Source organism: Myripristis murdjan, chromosome 17 (assembly GCF_902150065.1).
Source record: "Myripristis murdjan chromosome 17, fMyrMur1.1, whole genome shotgun sequence".
Taxonomy (NCBI): domain Eukaryota; kingdom Metazoa; phylum Chordata; class Actinopteri; order Holocentriformes; family Holocentridae; genus Myripristis; species Myripristis murdjan.
In genome coordinates this window covers 6,369,453-6,389,211 of record NC_043996.1, presented here as the reverse complement: position 1 = coordinate 6,389,211, position 19,759 = coordinate 6,369,453, and the positions used below count along the sequence as shown (strand labels likewise).

General features: G+C 42.7%; 1 protein-coding gene across 1 annotated transcript; it reads right to left on the bottom strand.

Moving 5' to 3' along the window:
• Positions 1-259: 259 nt before the first annotated feature.
• On the bottom strand, positions 260-19,512 carry acss2l (acyl-CoA synthetase short chain family member 2 like). Its single transcript, XM_030075273.1, has 20 exons — positions 19,417-19,512; positions 19,004-19,245; positions 18,700-18,866; positions 18,300-18,495; positions 15,359-15,450; positions 14,511-14,614; positions 11,332-11,404; positions 10,969-11,044; positions 8,521-8,605; positions 7,207-7,344; positions 6,427-6,597; positions 6,134-6,267; positions 4,440-4,572; positions 4,193-4,249; positions 3,690-3,770; positions 3,021-3,129; positions 2,681-2,749; positions 2,186-2,362; positions 1,079-1,153; positions 260-993 (listed from the first exon to the last, which is right to left on the bottom strand). Exons 3-20 carry the CDS (start codon positions 18,830-18,832, stop codon positions 866-868), a joined length of 2,031 nt encoding a protein of 676 aa, XP_029931133.1. The 5' UTR covers positions 18,833-18,866; positions 19,004-19,245; positions 19,417-19,512; the 3' UTR covers positions 260-865.
• Positions 19,513-19,759: the final 247 nt, after the last annotated feature.

Here is a 19,759-nt window from a genome sequence, read left to right as displayed (position 1 = left end):
TCTGTCTCTTTGTGTTCCTAATCGCTGCTCCCCGTTGCACCGATCAGATCATCAAAGCCGCGTGTGTGTCTCATTAGTGGCTCAACCGCAGACGACAAAAAGGCAGAACGCTTTGGCAGGAGAGCAAAAGCTTTTACAGTAAACAGCGAAGCCATCAGATCGCGCCTGCAGGGAGCGATTCCTACCACCAGAGGGCGTCGCTGAAACTTGAACCAGCGGCTGCACCACACCGCAGCGTGAGGAGGCAGAAAACATCAAACAGGATTATACAGTTTATTCCCAAGTCATAGAAATATATGAATTTACAATGTACATCAGTCATCATTCAGAAACTGTGCAAAGCTGACTTGCTCACACTTATTCAAACAGAGCAGCGTCACCTGATTGGAAAGTAATACTATTTAAAAAAAAACCAAAAAAAAAAACAAGCCCTAAGCCAGAGCTCACCGATTGTTTTGCAGACAGAGAGAATGATGGCGAAATTATTGTCACCGACTTTTAAGAAAATATAAAAGATAGTGATTCTGTGTCCAGTTTGCTTACGATTTGGCCCAACCATAGATGTAATTAACACTGTGTCATCAACGACAGCATCATGTTCACTAGACATATGAAACTTGGTGCACCACTTGTGTGTGTGTGTGTGTGCGGCCTTTGCAATTACTCTCTACTTTCTTTACGCCCCATAAAACAACTATTCACACATCTCGAAGTCAGTAGCCTATTTTTCTGATCCCAGCCCCGCTATACAGTCCCAAAGAGTGCCGGCAAACACTCGGAGGCTGAGGCAAAACCAGCGCGTTGTGATTTGTGTTGATCTGCACCGCTGAGAGGGCGTCCCGGGCCTGAGGAGAGGGCGTGTCGCTCAGGCCGCGGCTTCACACCTCTGGCTGAACAGGATTTCCACCACCTTGGGGTCAGCCAGGGTTGAGAGGTCACCCAGGTCCTTCTCGTTGCGCGCGACCTGCCGGAGGATCCGCCTCATGATCTTCCCTGTGGGTGCATACGATCAGTCAGCGGAATGGAGACGGGATAGAAGCAGAGTAGATGCAACTTTACGGTGGTGTTCGGCTGTTACCTGAGCGAGTTTTTGGCAGCGCCGGGGCATTCTGAATGAAATCCGGCGTGGCGATTGGTCCAATTTTCTCTCTCACTGAAAATGAACAAGAGAAAGGAAGCATTATGCATTCAGAATACATGCCGTCTGGGCTTACTTCTGAAAAGATTGTGAAGGGTCATCAGAATCAGAAATACTTTATTGATCTCCAAGAGGAAACTGAGTCAACTGCTGTAGCTCAGATTCTCAAGAGAAGCATATATTATATCTAAGCATGACTGAAATGATCAGAAATACAAAAATAAACAAGAAATTTTAAATTATGTGCATTAGAAATTTGTACACAAGTATGTGCATATATAAATATGTGCATTCATCCTAAAAAATATTACAATAATAAATACAGAAATAAACTGAGAATCTGTCAAACATACACCTATATACACCTTATATACCACATATCATCTGTCAACATAGGTCAGCCCTACATTTAGAGGACTGATGTAGTGTTATAATATATATTATGTATGTGTATATATATATATATATATATATATATATATATATATAATATATATATATATATATATATAATATATATAAAGCTTACTGTATGTTTTTTGCGGAAGATGATGTCATTTGGTTCTGATAGTATCATGAATGATTGAAATGTAATGAGTTTAGATTGGTTAAAAGTAATAATCTTTGGTGTTCAATTTTTTCCTGTTAATCTGTCATCAAGTGTTATAATTAACTAGATTTTTCTTTCAGCCTGCCTTGACTACTTTCTGCCTCTGAGTTACATTTCCCAGAATTACTTGCAATATTAACCAGGAAAGGGGTGTGAACTATATAAAGAGCAAGGGATCTGATTTTTTTTTTTTTTTATTTAGTTTTAGATTGCTGAAGCGTTTTCTGCTCTCCAGCTTCATTGTGGCTTCATTGAAAATATCTCAATGCAGTCATATTGTCTATATGAGGCCACGTATCAGAGGGAATAGTTAAAATACATCATCCAGCAACACAATGGACCAAGAGGTACAAGCGACAACAGCAACTGTTTTTACAGTTAAGTGTTTAAGGCTGATTTTTTTAACGCTCCACTGGATCCCTGAATCAGAGCCTCACCCAGTCTCTTGAGCTCCTCCACCAGTGTGTGCGTAAACTCCCTGTGGTCTTTGAGGGTGACGAAGCAGTAGAGACACTCGCCCTTCACCTTGTGAGGCCGACTCACCACGGCAGCCTCCGCCACGGCCGAGTGCTCCGTCAGAGCCGCCTCCACCTCCGCCGTGCTCATCAGGTGGCCTGGGAAAACATACGAGGTTATCAGTCTTCATCAGTGACAGTCACAGGCTTCTGCATTGTTGTTGTGGTTTTGGGGAGGGAGAGACAACAGCAACCCCCACAAAGGGTTATCAGAGGATTAGAAATGTGTTAAGAATGTGATTTCCAGTTACATGACACAGACAATCACAGGTTATGATCTTATAATTATCATTATCATATTATTATGTAACACTGTGAACGTATCTCTCAGTAACAGTTTAGGATATTTTCATAATTTTACTTAATAGCCATTAAAATGAGGCTACTTTCAGCAGCAGCAGCAGCTTCTACCAGTACCTGACACATTCAGCATGTCGTCTATTCTCCCTGTGATCCAGTAATAGCCGTCCTTGTCACGTCGGCAGCCTGAGAAAGAAGAGAAGAACAAGACACATGACACCCATGGAGTGTTCATAGCATCACTTTCTCACCGGCAAGATGTTGTTAGGTCGTTTAGCGAGGCATTTAGAGTCACATTGTTCAGTATTTAAGCTGACACTTCACTGAAGTGACATGCAGCGAGCGCAGCACTGGAATGAACTTGACTCCTCCAGCCTGACAACATTATAGGCAATCAATAAGGAGGGAGGAGAGGCTCAGAGCCACAGCGCCACACAGAACATGTTATCTGGCTCACCATCACCAGTCACATAGAAGCCTGGGAATTTCCTGAAGTAAGTGTTCTCGAAGCGCTCCTGGTTTCTGTACACAGTGCGCATTATTCCAGGCCAGGGCCTCCTGAACACCTGAAACACACACACACACACACACACACGTACACATTTAGAGAGGTACTCTGTCACTGCTAAAACTACTCTTACTACTTCTTGCTTGCTACTTCTACAACTACTGCTACTGCCACTGCTTCTTCTAATAGTACTGCTACTATTACTATTACTGCCACTACTACTTCTACCTCTGCTACTGCTACTTCTAATATTTTTATTGCTACGTCTACTGCTATTGCTACTTTTAGGCTACTACTATTACCAATACTGCTACTTCTACTCCCACTACTACTACTAATTCTATTGCTATTTCTACTACTATTACTATTACTGCTACTACTGCTGATACAATTAGTGCTACTTCTACCAAAACCACTGCTACTACTACTATTACCATTACTATTACTGCCAATTCTACTACTACTATTAATGCTACTTCTACTACTACTACTACTACTACTACTACTACTACTACTATTGTTATTAGCAGAATATAAATACAACAAAATAAGTATACAGAGAAAAAAATATAATACATGGAAATATATGTATTTTTAGGTTGGTGAAAATGGACTCACCAGATAGCCCTCAGCCTCGCCTTCCAGCTCCTCCCCGTGCTCGTTGAGGATGGTGGGCTCCACCCCGAAGAAAGGAAACGTCTGACATGTGAGATGGGGGTTTTTATTTTCATTAGATCCCAGCTTTTTATGAGATGACTTAGATATATGTTCAGCAAACAGCTCCAGCATGGTGGACAATGCTTGTTAAAGATCATAACCCAGATCGCAAGCAGCCATTATTTGTGGAGGTTTATATGGAGACATGCTGTTAGGTCCCAGGTTGTAATTTTTGCACTGATTTTGCTGGAAGTACTGATGGATTTATTATTTATTATTATTATTTATTTACACATGGCGGATGCAAATTATCCCACCGGCATGTAGGAAGCCAAAGCCTTGCTGGCCGGCATATCTTGCACTGATAAAACTAAACAGTGGAGATAGGGGTGTGTGTGTGTAAAAAGGACAAAGTTATGTCATAGCATGAGGTAAGCAGTGTTGAAAGAGCTGTTGTCACTTACAGCAGAGCCTGGTTTCAGTGGCGTGGCAGCAGGCAGCGGCGTCAAGACGTGACCCCCCTACAGAGTAAATAGGGAAATGTGTCAGTCGCTTGTGGTTTGTAAAGTGTCTCAGCTTTACCACCAGTAGACATCAATGTATCTCATAGTGTTCAAAGTTAAGGAGCCACTGTAAGAAAAAAAAAACAAACTTCAAGATAACAGCCAGGTGTTTTCCATTTGCAAGAACAAAGCAAAGCAAGACATTTACCGTCTCTGTCTGCCAGAAAGTGTCAACCACAGGACATTTGCCCCGGCCAACCACGTCATAGTACCAGTGCCACGCCTCTGGGTTGATTGGCTCCCCCACTGTACCCAGAATCCTCAAACTGGAGAGGTCATACCTAGCAGAGGCAATAGGAAAAAATTCCCCCTTAAATACACCTCCATATATCACCCATCTGCAATGTTCAGTACATTCCAGCACTTATTTTGTGATGAATTGCTTTACTTAGATTTTTTTTTTTGGTGCACCCAGTTTCCCTTAAGCTGCCTTGTCCACTCCTACTTCAGTTAGTGATTTCTTTAATTTTCCAGAATGACTTTCAACCAGCCTGATGAAGCTGCGGATCACATGTGTAGGTGGAAAAAGAGATCAGTGTAATATAGTAAGAGCAAGAGAGCGAGAGCCTTCCCAAATGAGTCATAAAGAGCCCCCTTTGTGCCCCTTACTCAAAATGCAACATCTCTGTGGCTGTAATGCATTTTTGGCCCACTGAGGCGAATGTCAGTGGAAAAAATGCTATGTCTGCCTCTTTTCTGGTGGATTTTGAGGGAATGACACCAAATCCTAACTGCTGCCACTGATGCATTTAACAGAGTTCAAGAGTTTTAAGGTGGATTTTTCCTCCAAGTTACAGCCCTGCACTGAGGAGCCGATGCCTGGTCAGATTAGCCATTGAACACTGCTGATCTTTGACATTACAGGGATGAACCGGCTCTCTGTCAGGGGATAATCCCCTCCACCTCCACCATGACGCTTGGGCAACAAAGGTTCACACAAAGAGATGTTTTCTCATTCTGGCCTATAGGGGGCACTTGGGAGTTAATATCAGCACAATGGAGAACAGAGGTCCCTTACATTTTTAACAGATCACCCGATGCTGAGCTCAGGAACTCTTGTCCGTCCAGTTTCAGAAATGAAGCAAAATTAAATGCTCACATGGTGTCAGTTATGTTATTATTGGTTTGTGTACTGCTCAGAAACCAGCAGGGTCAGTAATAACAGCTGATGAGATTGTTGAGATTGAAGGTGGCAATAACTGTGTGAGAAGGTGTAAGCTGAGGGAGTGTTGAGGACAGACCGAAGAGGATGTTCAGGATTTGGTCTTAGGTCAGTACATGGTTACCTAACATTGCCCCGATCACACAGGCATTCTAGTTTAAAGGGACAGTTAAATCAAAATATATTTAAAAATCCACTTTACCCTAATGCATCCATTCATCCCTATAGTTTCTGTGTGATTTGGTGAGGTTTCCAGGCTGCTGCTGTGTCCCAACACCCAACTACAATGGGGCTGGATGAGTATTTGTTTTGTGGAGCTCAAACCACCATCATTACATGTAAAAAAAAAACAACAGTGACACAGGTAAGCACAATAACCCACAGACCTTGAGGGTGAAGAGTTTTGCAGATTGGAAACCTCACCAAATTGCACAGCAATTATCTAGGTGGACAGACTGCACCAAGGCTATGATGGAAAAATTTTTATTTATTTATTTATTTTCATTTTGAGTGAACTATGCCTTTAAGTCATCTCCTCTCAGCCCCATTTTCATACCAAGGCTGAGAAACCCTCTCTGAAAAATACAGTGGGACAACAAATGAAGCTGACCCTGTTTTAAAAGGCATGTTTCACAATTTTGTCAACATCCACAGTCGTCTGTGCGGATGCGAGGCCTTACTTCTGCAGCGGCTCCCGTCCGTACTTCATCAACAGGCGGATGGCTGTGGGGGCGGTGTAGAACTTGGTCACTTTGTACTTTTCGATAATCTCCCAGAAGCGACCCACGTGAGGATGGACAGGAATACCTTCAAACTGACACAAAGAGACACATGCACGTACAGCGCTGCGCTCAAGTCACCGTGGGGCTTGTGGGATAAAAGCATCCTCCGCAGTAAACTCCACACACGCTTACATAGCAGGACCAGTGGTCTTGCTGAAAGGAAAGGGAATAAAAACACATTTCTGACTCACTAGAACACTGGTAGCGCCGTTGGCAAGCGGGCCGTAAGTGATGTAGGAATGGCCGGTGATCCAGCCAATGTCGGCCGTGCACCAGTACACGTCGTCATGGTGATGATCAAAAACGTACTTGAAGGTCAGCGATGTGTATAGTAGGTACCCGGCAACAGTGTGGAGAACACCCTGTACCGTGTGCCAAGGACACACACACACACACACACACACACACACACATGGAGAGAGAGATGGTCAACACACAGCAGACGGTAAGAATAAGAGGACTCATCCTGCCGGCCAGCCTGGCGGAAGGGACAAGTATGCAGGTGTGTGTGTGTGCGTATGTGTGTGTGCGTTTGTGTGTGTGTGTGTGGGGGGCAGGAAAAGAATAACAGAGAGAAAGAGGGAGAGTATGAGTCAGACAGAGAGATGAATGTGCATAATTTCATACTTTAGGCTGTGTTTTTGTTTACTATACACAACATTGCAAAAGACAAGAGCCATTGTGGTACTTGCAGGGTACACCTTATGTACTACTTGGCTTGTAGTTATGCCTCCCAGCATTAGAAAACCATTCATTATCAGCATTTTACAGTATGGTGATAGCAGAGACAGCTGATTATGTGAAAGTCAGCATGCCAAACATCATTACAGGCTTATCAAAGCAGAAAGCAGATGTTGCGATCGGTTAAAGATGTGGTTTCAGTGGGAATCTGCAAGTGCAGGATGAGCGTGTATGCTGCCATGTTGTTGTTTTTTTTTTTTCCTGTGTTTCCATATGTGGTTGTGTTCTACCTTGGGCTTGCCGGTGGAGCCGCTGGTGTAGAGAATGAACAGCGGGTCCTCAGCATCCAGCCACTCGGGTTCACACTCCTCAGGAGCGTCTCTCATCGCCTCGTCCCACCACACATCACACTCAGAGTCCCAGGGGGTCTGAATCCACCAGGGGAACAGAGCACAAATCAGCACATGAACCCACACGGGGCGCCAAGAGCACAGGTGGCGACACACCACGTCTACTGAACTGGCAAGAATTTATCCAGTCTCTTTGCAGCAAGTTCTCCATTCTGCAGTCACTCTGCAAAAATGTGTGTAATCAGTTTACGGGCAATGTTACACATCGCTGTTGTCGTGTAAAAACTACTTCATGTTATAACTGTAATGGAACATCCTCTGTGAGCTGAGAAAAATCTACAACACTTAGACTTTAAAAAAAAAAAAAAAAACCTTGAGCTAAATCACCTTAAAAGTGCAGGATGGCCACCTTAAAACATGCTGTTTTGCTTAATTACTAAAAATCAGAAGGTGCATATATTAAATGATATATCATAAACATATGAAGCACATGTAAGTGCTGCAGCAGCCACTATAGCCTATGCTTTAATATCACACATATACATATTTTCCTATTAACTAAATATATGAGGATGATAGATATGAAGTTCAGAAGATGTTTTGAAATTACATTAATCAGTTAGTAACATTAACAATCACTTAACTGATTATTCATGATCAGGATAAATTAATTGATTAATCCATGAAAAAAGCATACAATTTTGCTTATGAATGTAGAGATCTATCAGTGCTTTTTTTGAACATTTGAGCTGCAGCTTGACATTTAAGACACAGAGTAGACATATGACAACAACTTAACTTATGTAACTCAACTTATGATGAATTATAGCAATAGAGATAACTGTATTATTGGAAGAAAAAAAAAAGAAGAAACAGTGCAGGAAATAGCCTACATGTGTATAATACATAAACCACAAATTAATCAATTATCATTAACACCAATCACTCACATTCTTAATGGTGATTAAATGGTCATTGATTAATCATGAACATCCAAAGATTTAAGCCTGTCATATTGGTATTTGATAATAGTTCCTAGTGTATACAGTGTCACATGGGACAAAGGAAGAGCCAGCTGGACGGTTGCTGGTGGTGTGAGCTCTGTGCATGTGGGAGGCTGTGGATTGTGCAGGGTCAGTGGGTTCACAGCGGGTTTTGTAAATGCAGCAAAAGTTCATCATATCATACAGCTCAACTGTCACACTTACTCAGTGAATAGAGAGCCTTGGGCTGCAATCCTCATAATGCACCTACCTGCAGTTTATTGCAAGCAGCTCCGCCTTTGGCCCTCAGCGCGTGGTGCTTGACGACGAGGCATTTAGTGACGGTGGACGACGCTCTGTGAGGAGGTGAAGAATGATGTCAGAGGCGGTACGCAGTGCCAAGACATCTTTTCATGGCTTCTGACTGCTTTCTTAAATCAGAACTATCTGCATTCATGGACAGTGTATAGTCTGGTGGCATGACAGAGAATATTTCAGTTTATTTGGGGTGGAATGATTCTTTCACTGAATGCATGCATTTCAATTCAGTTTGTGTGTGTGTGTGTGTAAGGAACTCTGTTGTCTGAGTCCTCCCCACATTTCAGAAGACAAAGGATACCGTCACATTACTGCATGTTTTATTTAATGGATATAAAATTTGGGCTAAGAGTCCTGAATACAATCATTTTACAATTTTACAATTGATTTAAACTGCTTCCAAAACAAAAAAAAAAAGAAAAAAATTGTTCTTAAATCAAATTGCCAACCTATAAATCGTCATGTGACTTTAATCTCTGTTAAGCCAAAGATCAAAGACCCTCCCTAACCCTCTACTATTTATACATCCTATTTTGAAAGGACAATTTCAGGGCACCTTGGAGTGTCTGGAGACAGAAAACTGGGACAGCACACTCTGGGTGTACAAAACAATGCCCCCCACCCCGGCCAACACTAATATTTAACTCATCAGCTTTTGGTGTACACAGCCATTCCCAGCATGTTGTTTCTCTCAACTCACATGCACACACACACACACACACACATACACACACGCCTCCCATGATGGCCATACGTGCTGTTTCACACGTCGCCACGGGAGACGAGTGGTTTGGGGCTTCCCTGATGAATCTGAGCACTCCATGTTGCCCGGCAACCCGGCGAACCCACAAGCTGGAAAAGCAGCCAGTGTGTGTTTTCCTCAACATCCCTCATAACAGCTGACAGTGCTTTGCGGTTAGTGTGTGCACGAGTGTGTGTGTGTGTGTGTGTGTTTGCGTGAGTTGTATGGGTAAGGATGACTTGAGGGTGATATATGGAACAAAGGAGCAACCGGCTCGACTGGTTATGTGTATTTGTGTTCCTGGTGAGTCATACTGCAAAGGTTAAAACTCATCGCTGGTGCTTGATGTAAATAAGAATGGTTGCTGAGCCCTGGGAGACACATACACTATATTACCAAAAGTATTCGCTCACCTGCCTTTACTCATACTATGAACTGAAGTGCCATCCCATTCCTAACCCATAGAGTTCAATATGATGTCGGTCCACCTTTTGCAGCTATTACAGCTTCAACTCTTCTGGGAAGACTGTCCACAAGGTTGAGGAGAGTGTTTATAGGAATTTTTGACCATTCTTCCAAAAGCGCATTGGTGAGGTCACACACTGATGTTGGTCGAGAAGGCCTGGCTCTCAGTCTCCGCTCTAATTCATCCCAAAGGTGTTCTATCGGGTTCAGGTCAGGACTCTGTGCAGGCCAGTCAAGTTCATCCACACCAGACTCTGTCATCCATGTCTTTATGGACCTTGCTTTGTGCACTGGTGCACAGTCATGTTGGAAGAGGAAGGGGCCCGCTCCAAACTGTTCCCACAAGGTTGGGAGCATGGAATTGTCCAAAATGTTTTGGTATCCTGAAGCATTCAAAGTTCCTTTCACTGGAACTAAGGGGCCAAGCCCAGCTCCTGAAAAACAACCCCACACCATAATTCCTCCTCCACCAAATTTCACAGTCGGCACAATGCAGTCTGAAATGTACCGTTCTCCTGGCAACCTCCAAACCCAGACTCGTCCATCAGATTGCCAGATGGAAAAGCGTGATTCATCACTCCAGAGAACGCGTCTCCACTGCTCTAGAGGCCAGTGGCGGCGTGCTTTACACCATTGCATCCGACGCTTTGCATTGCACTTGGTGATGTGTGGCTTGGCTGCAGCTGCTCGGCCATGGAAACCCATTCCATGAAGCTCTCTGCGTACTGTACTTGGGCTAATCTGAAGGTCACATGAAGTTTGTAGCTCTGTAGCAATTGACTGTGCAGAAAGTCGGCGACCTCTTTGCACTATGCGCTTCAGCATCCGCTGACCCCTCTCCGTCACTTTACGTGGCCTACCACTTCGTGGCTGAGTTGCTGTTGTTCCCAAACGCTTCCATTTTGTTATAATAGAGCTGACAGTTGACTGTGGAATATTTAGGAGCGAGGAAATTTCACGACTGGATTTGTTGCACAGGTGGCATCCTATGACAGTTCCACGCTGGAATTCACTGAGCTCCTGAGAGCGGCCCATTCTTTCACAAATGTCTTGTTTCACAGTCTGCATGCCTGAGTGCTTGATTTTATACACCTGTGGCCAGGCCAAGTGATTAGGACACCTGATTCTGATCATTTGAATGGGTGAGCGAATACTTTTGGTAATATAGTGTATATCCATGTAAACAGGACCTACTTTTCCCTGCACTTCTCCAGAGCCTCGTCCGTGATCTGTTTCAGGTTGATCAGCTTCTCTCCTCGGTAAACACCATCTGTAAGACATGGAGGGATGGAAAGAGAGCAAAGGGCAGAGGGGGGGAGGGAGAGACAGATGACACGGAGACAGATGATGGACAGATGATGAGCCCTATCATCTGGCAGGCTCTATTTACAGACCGACTTATATGTCGTCACTTTACAACTTGAAAACCACCCTTAACAAACCCGGATCACAACAATCCATCACATCCTGCTGTTGTCATGTGAGGATGCTCGGAGGGTCGAGGCCAAACAGCGGCGAGATACATCACGTTATGTCTTGTCATCGTGCTAGACCTACCTGCTGTCACCAGGATTCTGCTCTGAGCGTCCATGATCCTCTCACACAGAGAGTCCGAGGAGAAACCGGCAAACTGAATACACATACATGGAGAGAGAGAGAGAGAGAGAAAGAGAGAGACAGAAAGAAACAGAATGCTGGAGTCATTATTGCCTTCTTTGAGTCTGAGTTTCCCCTGAAGTTATGGCGTCCTGATTCGATCAGCTCTGCTTTTCTTATGTAGGAACATAGTGACAAAATGCATCATCCATGTTTGTACAGATAGCTCAGATAGATAGATATGTGCAGCTGGTTTTGTGTCGGTCAGACTTACAGGCAGTGGTGGAAAGAGTACTACAAGTTGCTGCTCAAGTAGAAGTTACTTTGCTGATATTTTACTGCAGTAGAAACAGAAATACTGCTGTACAAATCTGTTGCAAAAGTAAAAAGCAGCTCATTTAAAATGTACTGGGAGTAATAGTGACTTTTTCAGAACTGTAACTGTGTCAGGAGTGATCGTTTCCATGCAGCTAGAAAAGGAGGAGAGAACACAGTACAAACTACATTCTTTTAAAGGGACATTACATAAAATTACTGAGGGTTGATGACTGTGTAGACTCAGCTGACAGATGTGGAATAAGCATATGATATGATGGTTGAGTCTGCATGGTTCTCATCGTCAGGCCAGCTCAGTGATGTTTTTCTCCGTTTCTCCACACTTATTCCACACTTTTGCCAGTTGAGTCTAAATGGTCCTCGCTGCAGTTTTTCATGGTGCAGCTTTTATTGTGAAATTTGGATATGACAAAAAGTAAAACCTATAAAGTAGAAGCAGGTTCCTCTTCTCATCTCTGCTGACTGAGCTTCTATTGTGAAAGGTTCCACAATCTGTCATTGATCATTTGATGTGATTTAGAATGTAGTGAAGGACAAACAAAAAAGTGTTTAAGTACAAGTAAAGTTACTGACTTAAAAAATACTCACAAAGTACTAGTACACAAAAAAAGCTACTCAATTAAAGCACCATGAGTAAAAGTAATTGGTCATTTCCGCCTCTGCTTACAGGCTTGGAGTCACAGACTTGGAATTTTTGCCTTTTAAAAAGAGCACTAGTTATCAAAGTGTTGATTTAAAGGTGCATTACTTAGTATGCAATAAAATGAGGAATAAGCACATCATTTGTTGGCTGAGTCGCTGGACAAGAACCATTTAGACTCAACTAATTTAAAAAAGTGGGTTAAGCTCAAATTTTGATAGTGGAGTCTACATGGTTTGCATCACCAGCCTTGTCAGTTGAGTCTAAACATCAATTTTGCATGTTGCACCTTTAAGCATGGCGCCCCCACCAGGCCAATCATTGTAACCTAGGGCTAGAGTGTGGATACCTGACCCAGGCCTGTTGGGGCCTGATGGGTCAGGCCAGATTCAGACAAAAACTTAGAAATCATGTTCAGGTTCACGTCGGGTACGGCCATGTCAGGATTCTTTTAGTGAAAAATGATGGACCTACTGTCTGTTCTGGGCATCTTCCTGTATAGTGTTGGAGTTTGCGTGACGACGCTAAAGTCAATACATTGCCTACTTCAGATGGTGAATGTAACCTGTTGATGGAGGACAAGCAAAATCTGGGGCTCGGGTCAGGTTCAGACACAAAAAAGAATGCCTGTTGGGTTTGGGTCGGGTTTGGTTATTATGCTCCCATCTCGGGTCGGGTTCAGACAAAAATATGTGGCCCGATCTGCACTCTACCTAGGGCTAGACACAGTGCCAAAATTCAGCATTTCTCCAAGGTTCATCAAAATGAAACCAACTGCATCTGAGATATCACTTTTGATCATTTTAGATGTTTAATTATAGTGCCTCTATCAAGCCAACTGGTGTTATTTTTCAAATACAGTAAGACAGAGTGAAGGATTCATCTGAGTTTTGTCAAAGTGACCCTAGTGATGTCCGAGATACGACCTGTGACTTCACTGTTGGAGGACACATGGGCGGACACATGCCCTGTCCATAGCCTCCCATTTCATCACATTATATAATGGAGTGACCTTGATAGAGATTAAAGAGGAAACCTTTTTTGGATAGTAGCAGCCATCTATAACAGAATAAGATCAGCTGGCTACTTCTCCCACCAGGCGCTGGTGTTCTGGCCGAGGTTAATAGTTCACAGAGTATAAAGTGTCTCTCTTGATGACAGCATTATGAGTCAGGACATTGAGGACTCTGGACTCAGCAAATGTCACTGCATACATCGTGGCTCTAACTATGATTTAATTTTATGCCCAAGCAAATTCATCAGGGGCAATAACAGTCACCTGAGAATGAGCAAGATGCTGGCAATAACCCAAAAATGCTTGTATGGCTATTTGACATTCATGTCAAACATTACAAAGCCAATAAATTGAAGATTCTACATCAATGTCCTGGGACAGCCAAGGTCGCTTATATTTAAGTCTATCAAAAATAGCCCTGCGCACTTCATAAAAGCCCCCCCTGTGTGTATTTTTAACAGCAACACTAACCTTTAAAAAGGACTGGGGAGGCTGAATAGTTTAAATAGTGTTGGCTCGCTCGCAGTGCTACACATACTTTGATCCCCTCCCAAGCTGCATACAGCCAGTAAAAGTCTGACCCATATATTGCATTGCAGGTGCTGCCTGTGCTGCTGTTCACACACGGAGCAGATGATAACTGCAGGGCCGGGCCAGCCTGAGCTAACAGAAACAGGATCTTGGGTTAAACTGGAGTGCTTCCTTGTGGTGGGAATGGGGTCAGAGCAGCAAACTATGCTAACCTAATTGTTTACCTGCAAAAAAAAATGGGACCCTTCAAATGAACTGAGATGAAGGGAAGTGGGCATTTCCTCCACACAGATGGCAGATTATGCGTGCCAGACATGAGTCAAACAGTATTTGAAAACAATTCTTGCACTGACTCCCACTGCCAGATGGGGGTGAGACTTGCCATACATGATAACACAACATTTTTACACTATTTAGAAACCAAACTTGATGACTTGGCTTATACTACATGTCTTGTCTTCATGCAACAAATCTCATGCATTTGGTGCTCCAAGTAGGGTAAAACAAACAACAATCATGAATATAAATGATTATAAAAATACTGTTTGCTGTTTCATGGCTCGTAAAAAAATGCTTTGAAATGAGTTAAGGAAAGGGAGCATTCGTCACACTACTTACCACGATGGAGTGAACAGCGCCTATCCTGGCACAGGCCAGCATTGTGTAGACCAGCTCTGGGATCATGGGAAGGTAGATGGACACCCTGTCTCCCTTTTTCACTCCTTAATTAAGGACATTTTTTTTAATTTATTTATTTAACATAGATAGACACTACATGACCTTACATGCATGGATACAATTCTACAGTAGGATACAAGCATTACATTAAGCAGAGACTGGGGAATAAGTGTGAAGGATGACTTGACATGGTAAATGACTTTGTAGAAAAAGAAGAAAAAAAAACAAGAACAAAATGTAAAAACAACTTCACAGTTTCACTCTTTGACCTTAAAGTTCTAGATTCCCCTTCTTCATATTTGAATAGACTATATTATATATTTTATCACCAGTGGGACAGGGCACGCAACATTGTGTATCCCCATATTGTGCAACACACAGAGTTTTGGATAACACATGTTTTCCCTAAGCTTATCTGTAAAAGTTTTGCTCCAAAATGACAAATGCACCATTTGAAAAAAATAAAAAATAAATAATTAAATAGTTACACAAGTGCTGATATTAAAGCAAAACTTCTATAATTAGCTGTTTTAAAGCCTTTGCCTAGGCAAAAATGGGATGGCCCTCCTTAAGGGAGGGCCATAAGCATTAAGGGCTGCTTATGGTCGTGTAGTTTGACACTTTCCTTTCTACCCTAATGAACATATAATAAACCTATTCTTTTTTTGGCATGGAGCTACATTGCATTTAAGCAGCGCAGTTTTCATGTTTAGCCTTTTGGAATGAAAACCTCATTAGGCAATACAATATTACTGCAGGTGTTAGGAGGCTACAGTTTAGTTTCTCACCCATTTGCTTGAGGACATTGGCGCAGCGGCAGACCTGGCTGAGCAGCTGGCGGTAGGTGATAGCCATGTGGTGGTCTGGTGAGTTCCCCTCCCTGGGAAGATAATAAACCCATCAGAAGACAAAAGAAACACATGGGGAATCCTGTTCTGCAAGGCAAATGCTTTCTCAGATTCTAGGAAGCACTGTGTGTCTTTTCTTTTTTTGTCTCATATACAATTTGCGTGATAAGGCTATCTATCTGCATGATAAATCAATCAGTTCAAATCAAAAAGTATATATGAGGAATTCATTTGAACTGAAGAGAAACTGGTCAGGACTGCTCCCCCACCCCGACATTGTTCACTGCAACAGTACCATCTCAGATGACATGAAATGGGCCATGTGAGTTCACAGAGGAGATAACATGTTCCCGTCCTCGGCGGGTCTATATTGGGTTTGGACGTTTGTCAGGACAGGGCTGGGAAAACTCTCTGCAATGTTACACAGGCCAGCGTGCACCGTGGCAGCAGGCTTGCACAAAGCTCGCCTCGGCGTGGGACGCAGGCCAAAGCAATGCAACAGCCTGACAACCTTATCACCAGAGATGTGATGGTGAAACGAAGTGATGAAATGAGTTACCGTAGAATAAATACATCAGCTACTGATTGAGTGCCCTGGGGTGCAAAAGAAAATGGTAGGCAATATCAGTTTATCTGATGTCAAAGCCGATGCCAAGATTACCCTTGTTCCATCTGATATGTAGTTATGACAGACACATTACAACATAACTCACAGGCATATCAGGTTATTACGATCTACAGCTTTTCAAATAAGGGTGTATTCAAGCGGTTTTAAATTTACCTCTATGACAAACTAAGCTTTTTATCCCTGTAAGTGATGCAAAAGTCCGACGTCATCCTCTGAGTTAATATTCAATCTCCAGATGCATGACCAGACTGTTTCTTGGCAACAGATGAGCAGAAAAGCATTTTGCGCCAAAATCACTCCGCCCACTGAGACAAACAAATATGCTGCTAAGCCCATTTTCTAAGTGACACTATGATGTTAAAATGCCCCGAATAGATATGCACCGCTCTCTCTCGCCTTTAAAAAACAGGTTTATTTGAAAAGGTAAAGACTGACACTCAGACACCTTTCATCAGCTGGTGCAAATGCTCATAAAACGTGTATATGGAAGCACATAATTGCACAAATCCAAATGTAGGCAGTGGTGACAGCTCAAGTCAGCACTGCCTTGATCTGACAGATGTTGACACCTGAATTGGGACCTTCTCTGACTGAGGGCTTTGCTGAAGAGGCCTAATCCTTACAACTTTGTTCTATTGTCACAGTGTTGTGTAAAAACAATTAGAGTCCTTCAGAAACCCCTCAGGGCTGGGTACTTACATCTCCCTTTGTTGACGGCAAGTAGACATCCTTTATGAAACTCAAAAACCAGTTGTGTGGTATCAGCCTGTATTCTCTAGTACATCCTAAAAGCACCAAAAAGTCTTCAAATTTGTTTTCAACCCACAGGCCTTGCCAGATATAGGCATACCTTTTGCATATGCTCATTTCTTATTTTTGTATTTATTGTTGTAATATTACTGTAGGGTTGATGCACAAGTTTATACATTATGCACATAATGCACATACTTTTTTACATCTAGGATTAATGCACAAGTACGATCAATGCACTCATTTATACATGGCCAATATCTGTTGGGTTTCTGTAAAGCACCTTGAGATAACTTCTGTTATGATTTGGCGCTACACAAATAAAACTGAAATTGAAAATGAAATTGAAATACATAACGCACGTACTTTTCTATTTCTTTTATCTATTTCTTATAATTTCACTTATGCTTGTAACATATTCTCTTGAGAATTTGAGCAACTGCATATGACCCAACTGCTCATCGGGGATCAGTAAAGTATTTCGGAAATAAGATGTCAAACATGCAAAATACACAAATTTACTTTTAGATACTTCCTTATGTTGCATAATTCTTGTGGCACTTGTGGTATTGTTCTCAGGCAGTGTCACTGCTTTCAAACAGGTTTTGCAAATGCTGTTTTACTAAGGCGTGACTTGCAAACTTGTTTAAATGAATTATGCTGGTAAAACAAAACAAGCCAAAGAAACAGCTTGACACTGATAGCTTGATTGCAGCTACCAGTGCACAGTGCAGGTGACTTACGGGCTGTAGCCTCAGCTGGTATGGTGAAACAGTAATGGCAAACACTTAACCAGATATTACATAAGTGCCTCTGTGCAGTGCAAGCACTTTAACAGATTCATGTGGGTGATGGTTGATCTCCAAAGTCCCTGGTATCGTTGAACCCCCATCCCTGCCAGGCTGGCAGAAAAACAACTTCTTATTTGCAAAGTTTTTCACATTGACAGGGCAAATATTTGCTTATACCTCAAGAGAGGAAAAAGGGTGTGAGGCTTTGCAGCGAGCAGCAAGCCTAGTTAATAAGTCCTTTTAGGACTTCAATGGGAAAATCCTCTACTATAAGATTAGTTTGAAAATACAGGAAATCCAATTGAAGTGGATATTATTTTGACAACAATCCATTAAGCTCTGACTGAGCGGTTCTTAATGGAGGATTCCTGGAAGATTCAGATGGATGCAGGGTAGGTGATAGTTACACTGGAGGAAAACACTGTGCACTTTTGTTTAATTATTACAAAACTTTTATAGTCTTATTGAAATACTCTGCATAATCCCAAGGTGAAATTGCACCAGTCCTGAAGGAAGTTCGCTTTGGATTCTGACAGGACTTTTGGACCATGGAGACATTTGACTGAGTGGCACTGTGTATGTTATAGTGACAGAGGTTTGTTTGGGGGCACTAGGGACACACTGCTTGGTATTGACTGGAATACCTCACATAACTAAAGGCAGTATTTCACAGGAAAGCCATCTTACACCCCGGGCGAACACTGCTGCTTACCAGTAGTAGGCAACTTGTTCACCAAGATTCCTCTCTTTTACGTTTCTGTCCAGGACGTTGTAGCACATGTTGGTTTTGGCCCCTTCCATGCATTTGACATAAATGTTCCCTTTGGTCATGTCAAAGTTGTACTGCAGCATTGGTCCCGTTGCCGGCTTCTTCCAAAAGAACTCATCAGCAACCTCTTTCCAGAAACCTGGCAGAGGGAGAGGGACTTTGTAGCTCAGTGTTGCAAGTATGAGGCTGCTTTAGTTATTAAAACATCAGTCAGGTGTGCATCCAGGCACACACACACACACACACACACACACACACACACACACAGAGACTTACAGGGAGGGTGAAATGCAGGTAAACGCTGTAAGCCAATGTACTAAAAATACAGATGCCTTTGACCTACCTTCTGGATTCTCCAGAGACTTTCTGTACAGAGCCAGATAGGAGTTGAAATCAGGCACATGAGCATCCCTCTGCAGTTCAGCAGGAGGGTTGTACATTTTGTCCTCTATGTGCTGAGATCCAGGAACGACCATTGTGGAGGGAGAGGTGCAGGCCGCTCTATATCATCTGAGGGGGGGAAGGCAGAAAATGGGTTAATCCGGAGCCACTGCTGATCTGGCTGTATCCTCCTGAGGCAAGGTAAGAGCACTGCAAGGCCCCGCGCACTGGAGCAGCACAGTTCAGTGTATATATAAAGGACCCACCTCTAATCCCCAGGTTTCAGTCTCTTCCAGTCTGCTTAGTGCCAAGGCAGCCAATCGGCTCTCTCGGTTCGGCACTCCCACTTTTTCATTGGTGCTGCTGTCACTGGTCTGTTGATCGCATTATTTTTGCTGGCTGATGGGGGAGGAGGAGAAGGAGGAGGAGGAGGAGGTGTGCAGCAGGATGAATGCTTGGGATTCACAGACAGGCACAGGGAGGTTTGACAGGGAGGGCAGTGAGTACTCTGAGGGGAGGGGGAAGGAAAGAAAGAAAACAACATCTTGTTCACTGACTACCATAAAAAAATAAAAACTCAGGCACAGTCGTCCACTAGGCATTTTCACTGACACAGAGCTCAGTCCCTTATATTTAAGACAAATCAATTAACATTATTCAGATAGATAGACAGACACACCGATAGATGGATGTACTTGATTGATCCCAAATTGGGAAATCCTTGTGTTCCAGCAGCAGTTTGTCCAGACATTGCACAGGGACAATAGTTGACAAATTATTAAACACAAGTAACAAAATAAATAAGGTGGCTCAATACAAAGAATGTAAGAAAAAAAGAAAAACCTTTGCATACCCCATAAGAGCAATAATTATTTTATATTACAATTACGCCTCCAGCATTAGAAAATGATAAATATAGCCACCTGTAATGACAGGTAACCTTAACATAACGTTAATGATAAGGTTACAACAGCATCCTTTTCCCAAATTAGTCAAAACAAAAGTCAAAGATAAGTGATGAT

Coding starts and splice junctions, on each gene's coding strand:
- acss2l (XM_030075273.1), bottom strand. CDS start 18,832: ATGGTCGTTCCTGGATCTCAGCACATAGAGGACAAAATGTACAACCCT. Junction 2,750..3,020: donor CTTCTATGTGACTGGTGATG/GTGAGCCAGATA, acceptor CTTCTTTCTCAG/GCTGCCGACGTGACAAGGAC. Junction 1,154..2,185: donor GGAGGAGCTCAAGAGACTGG/GTGAGGCTCTGA, acceptor GTTCATTTTCAG/TGAGAGAGAAAATTGGACCA.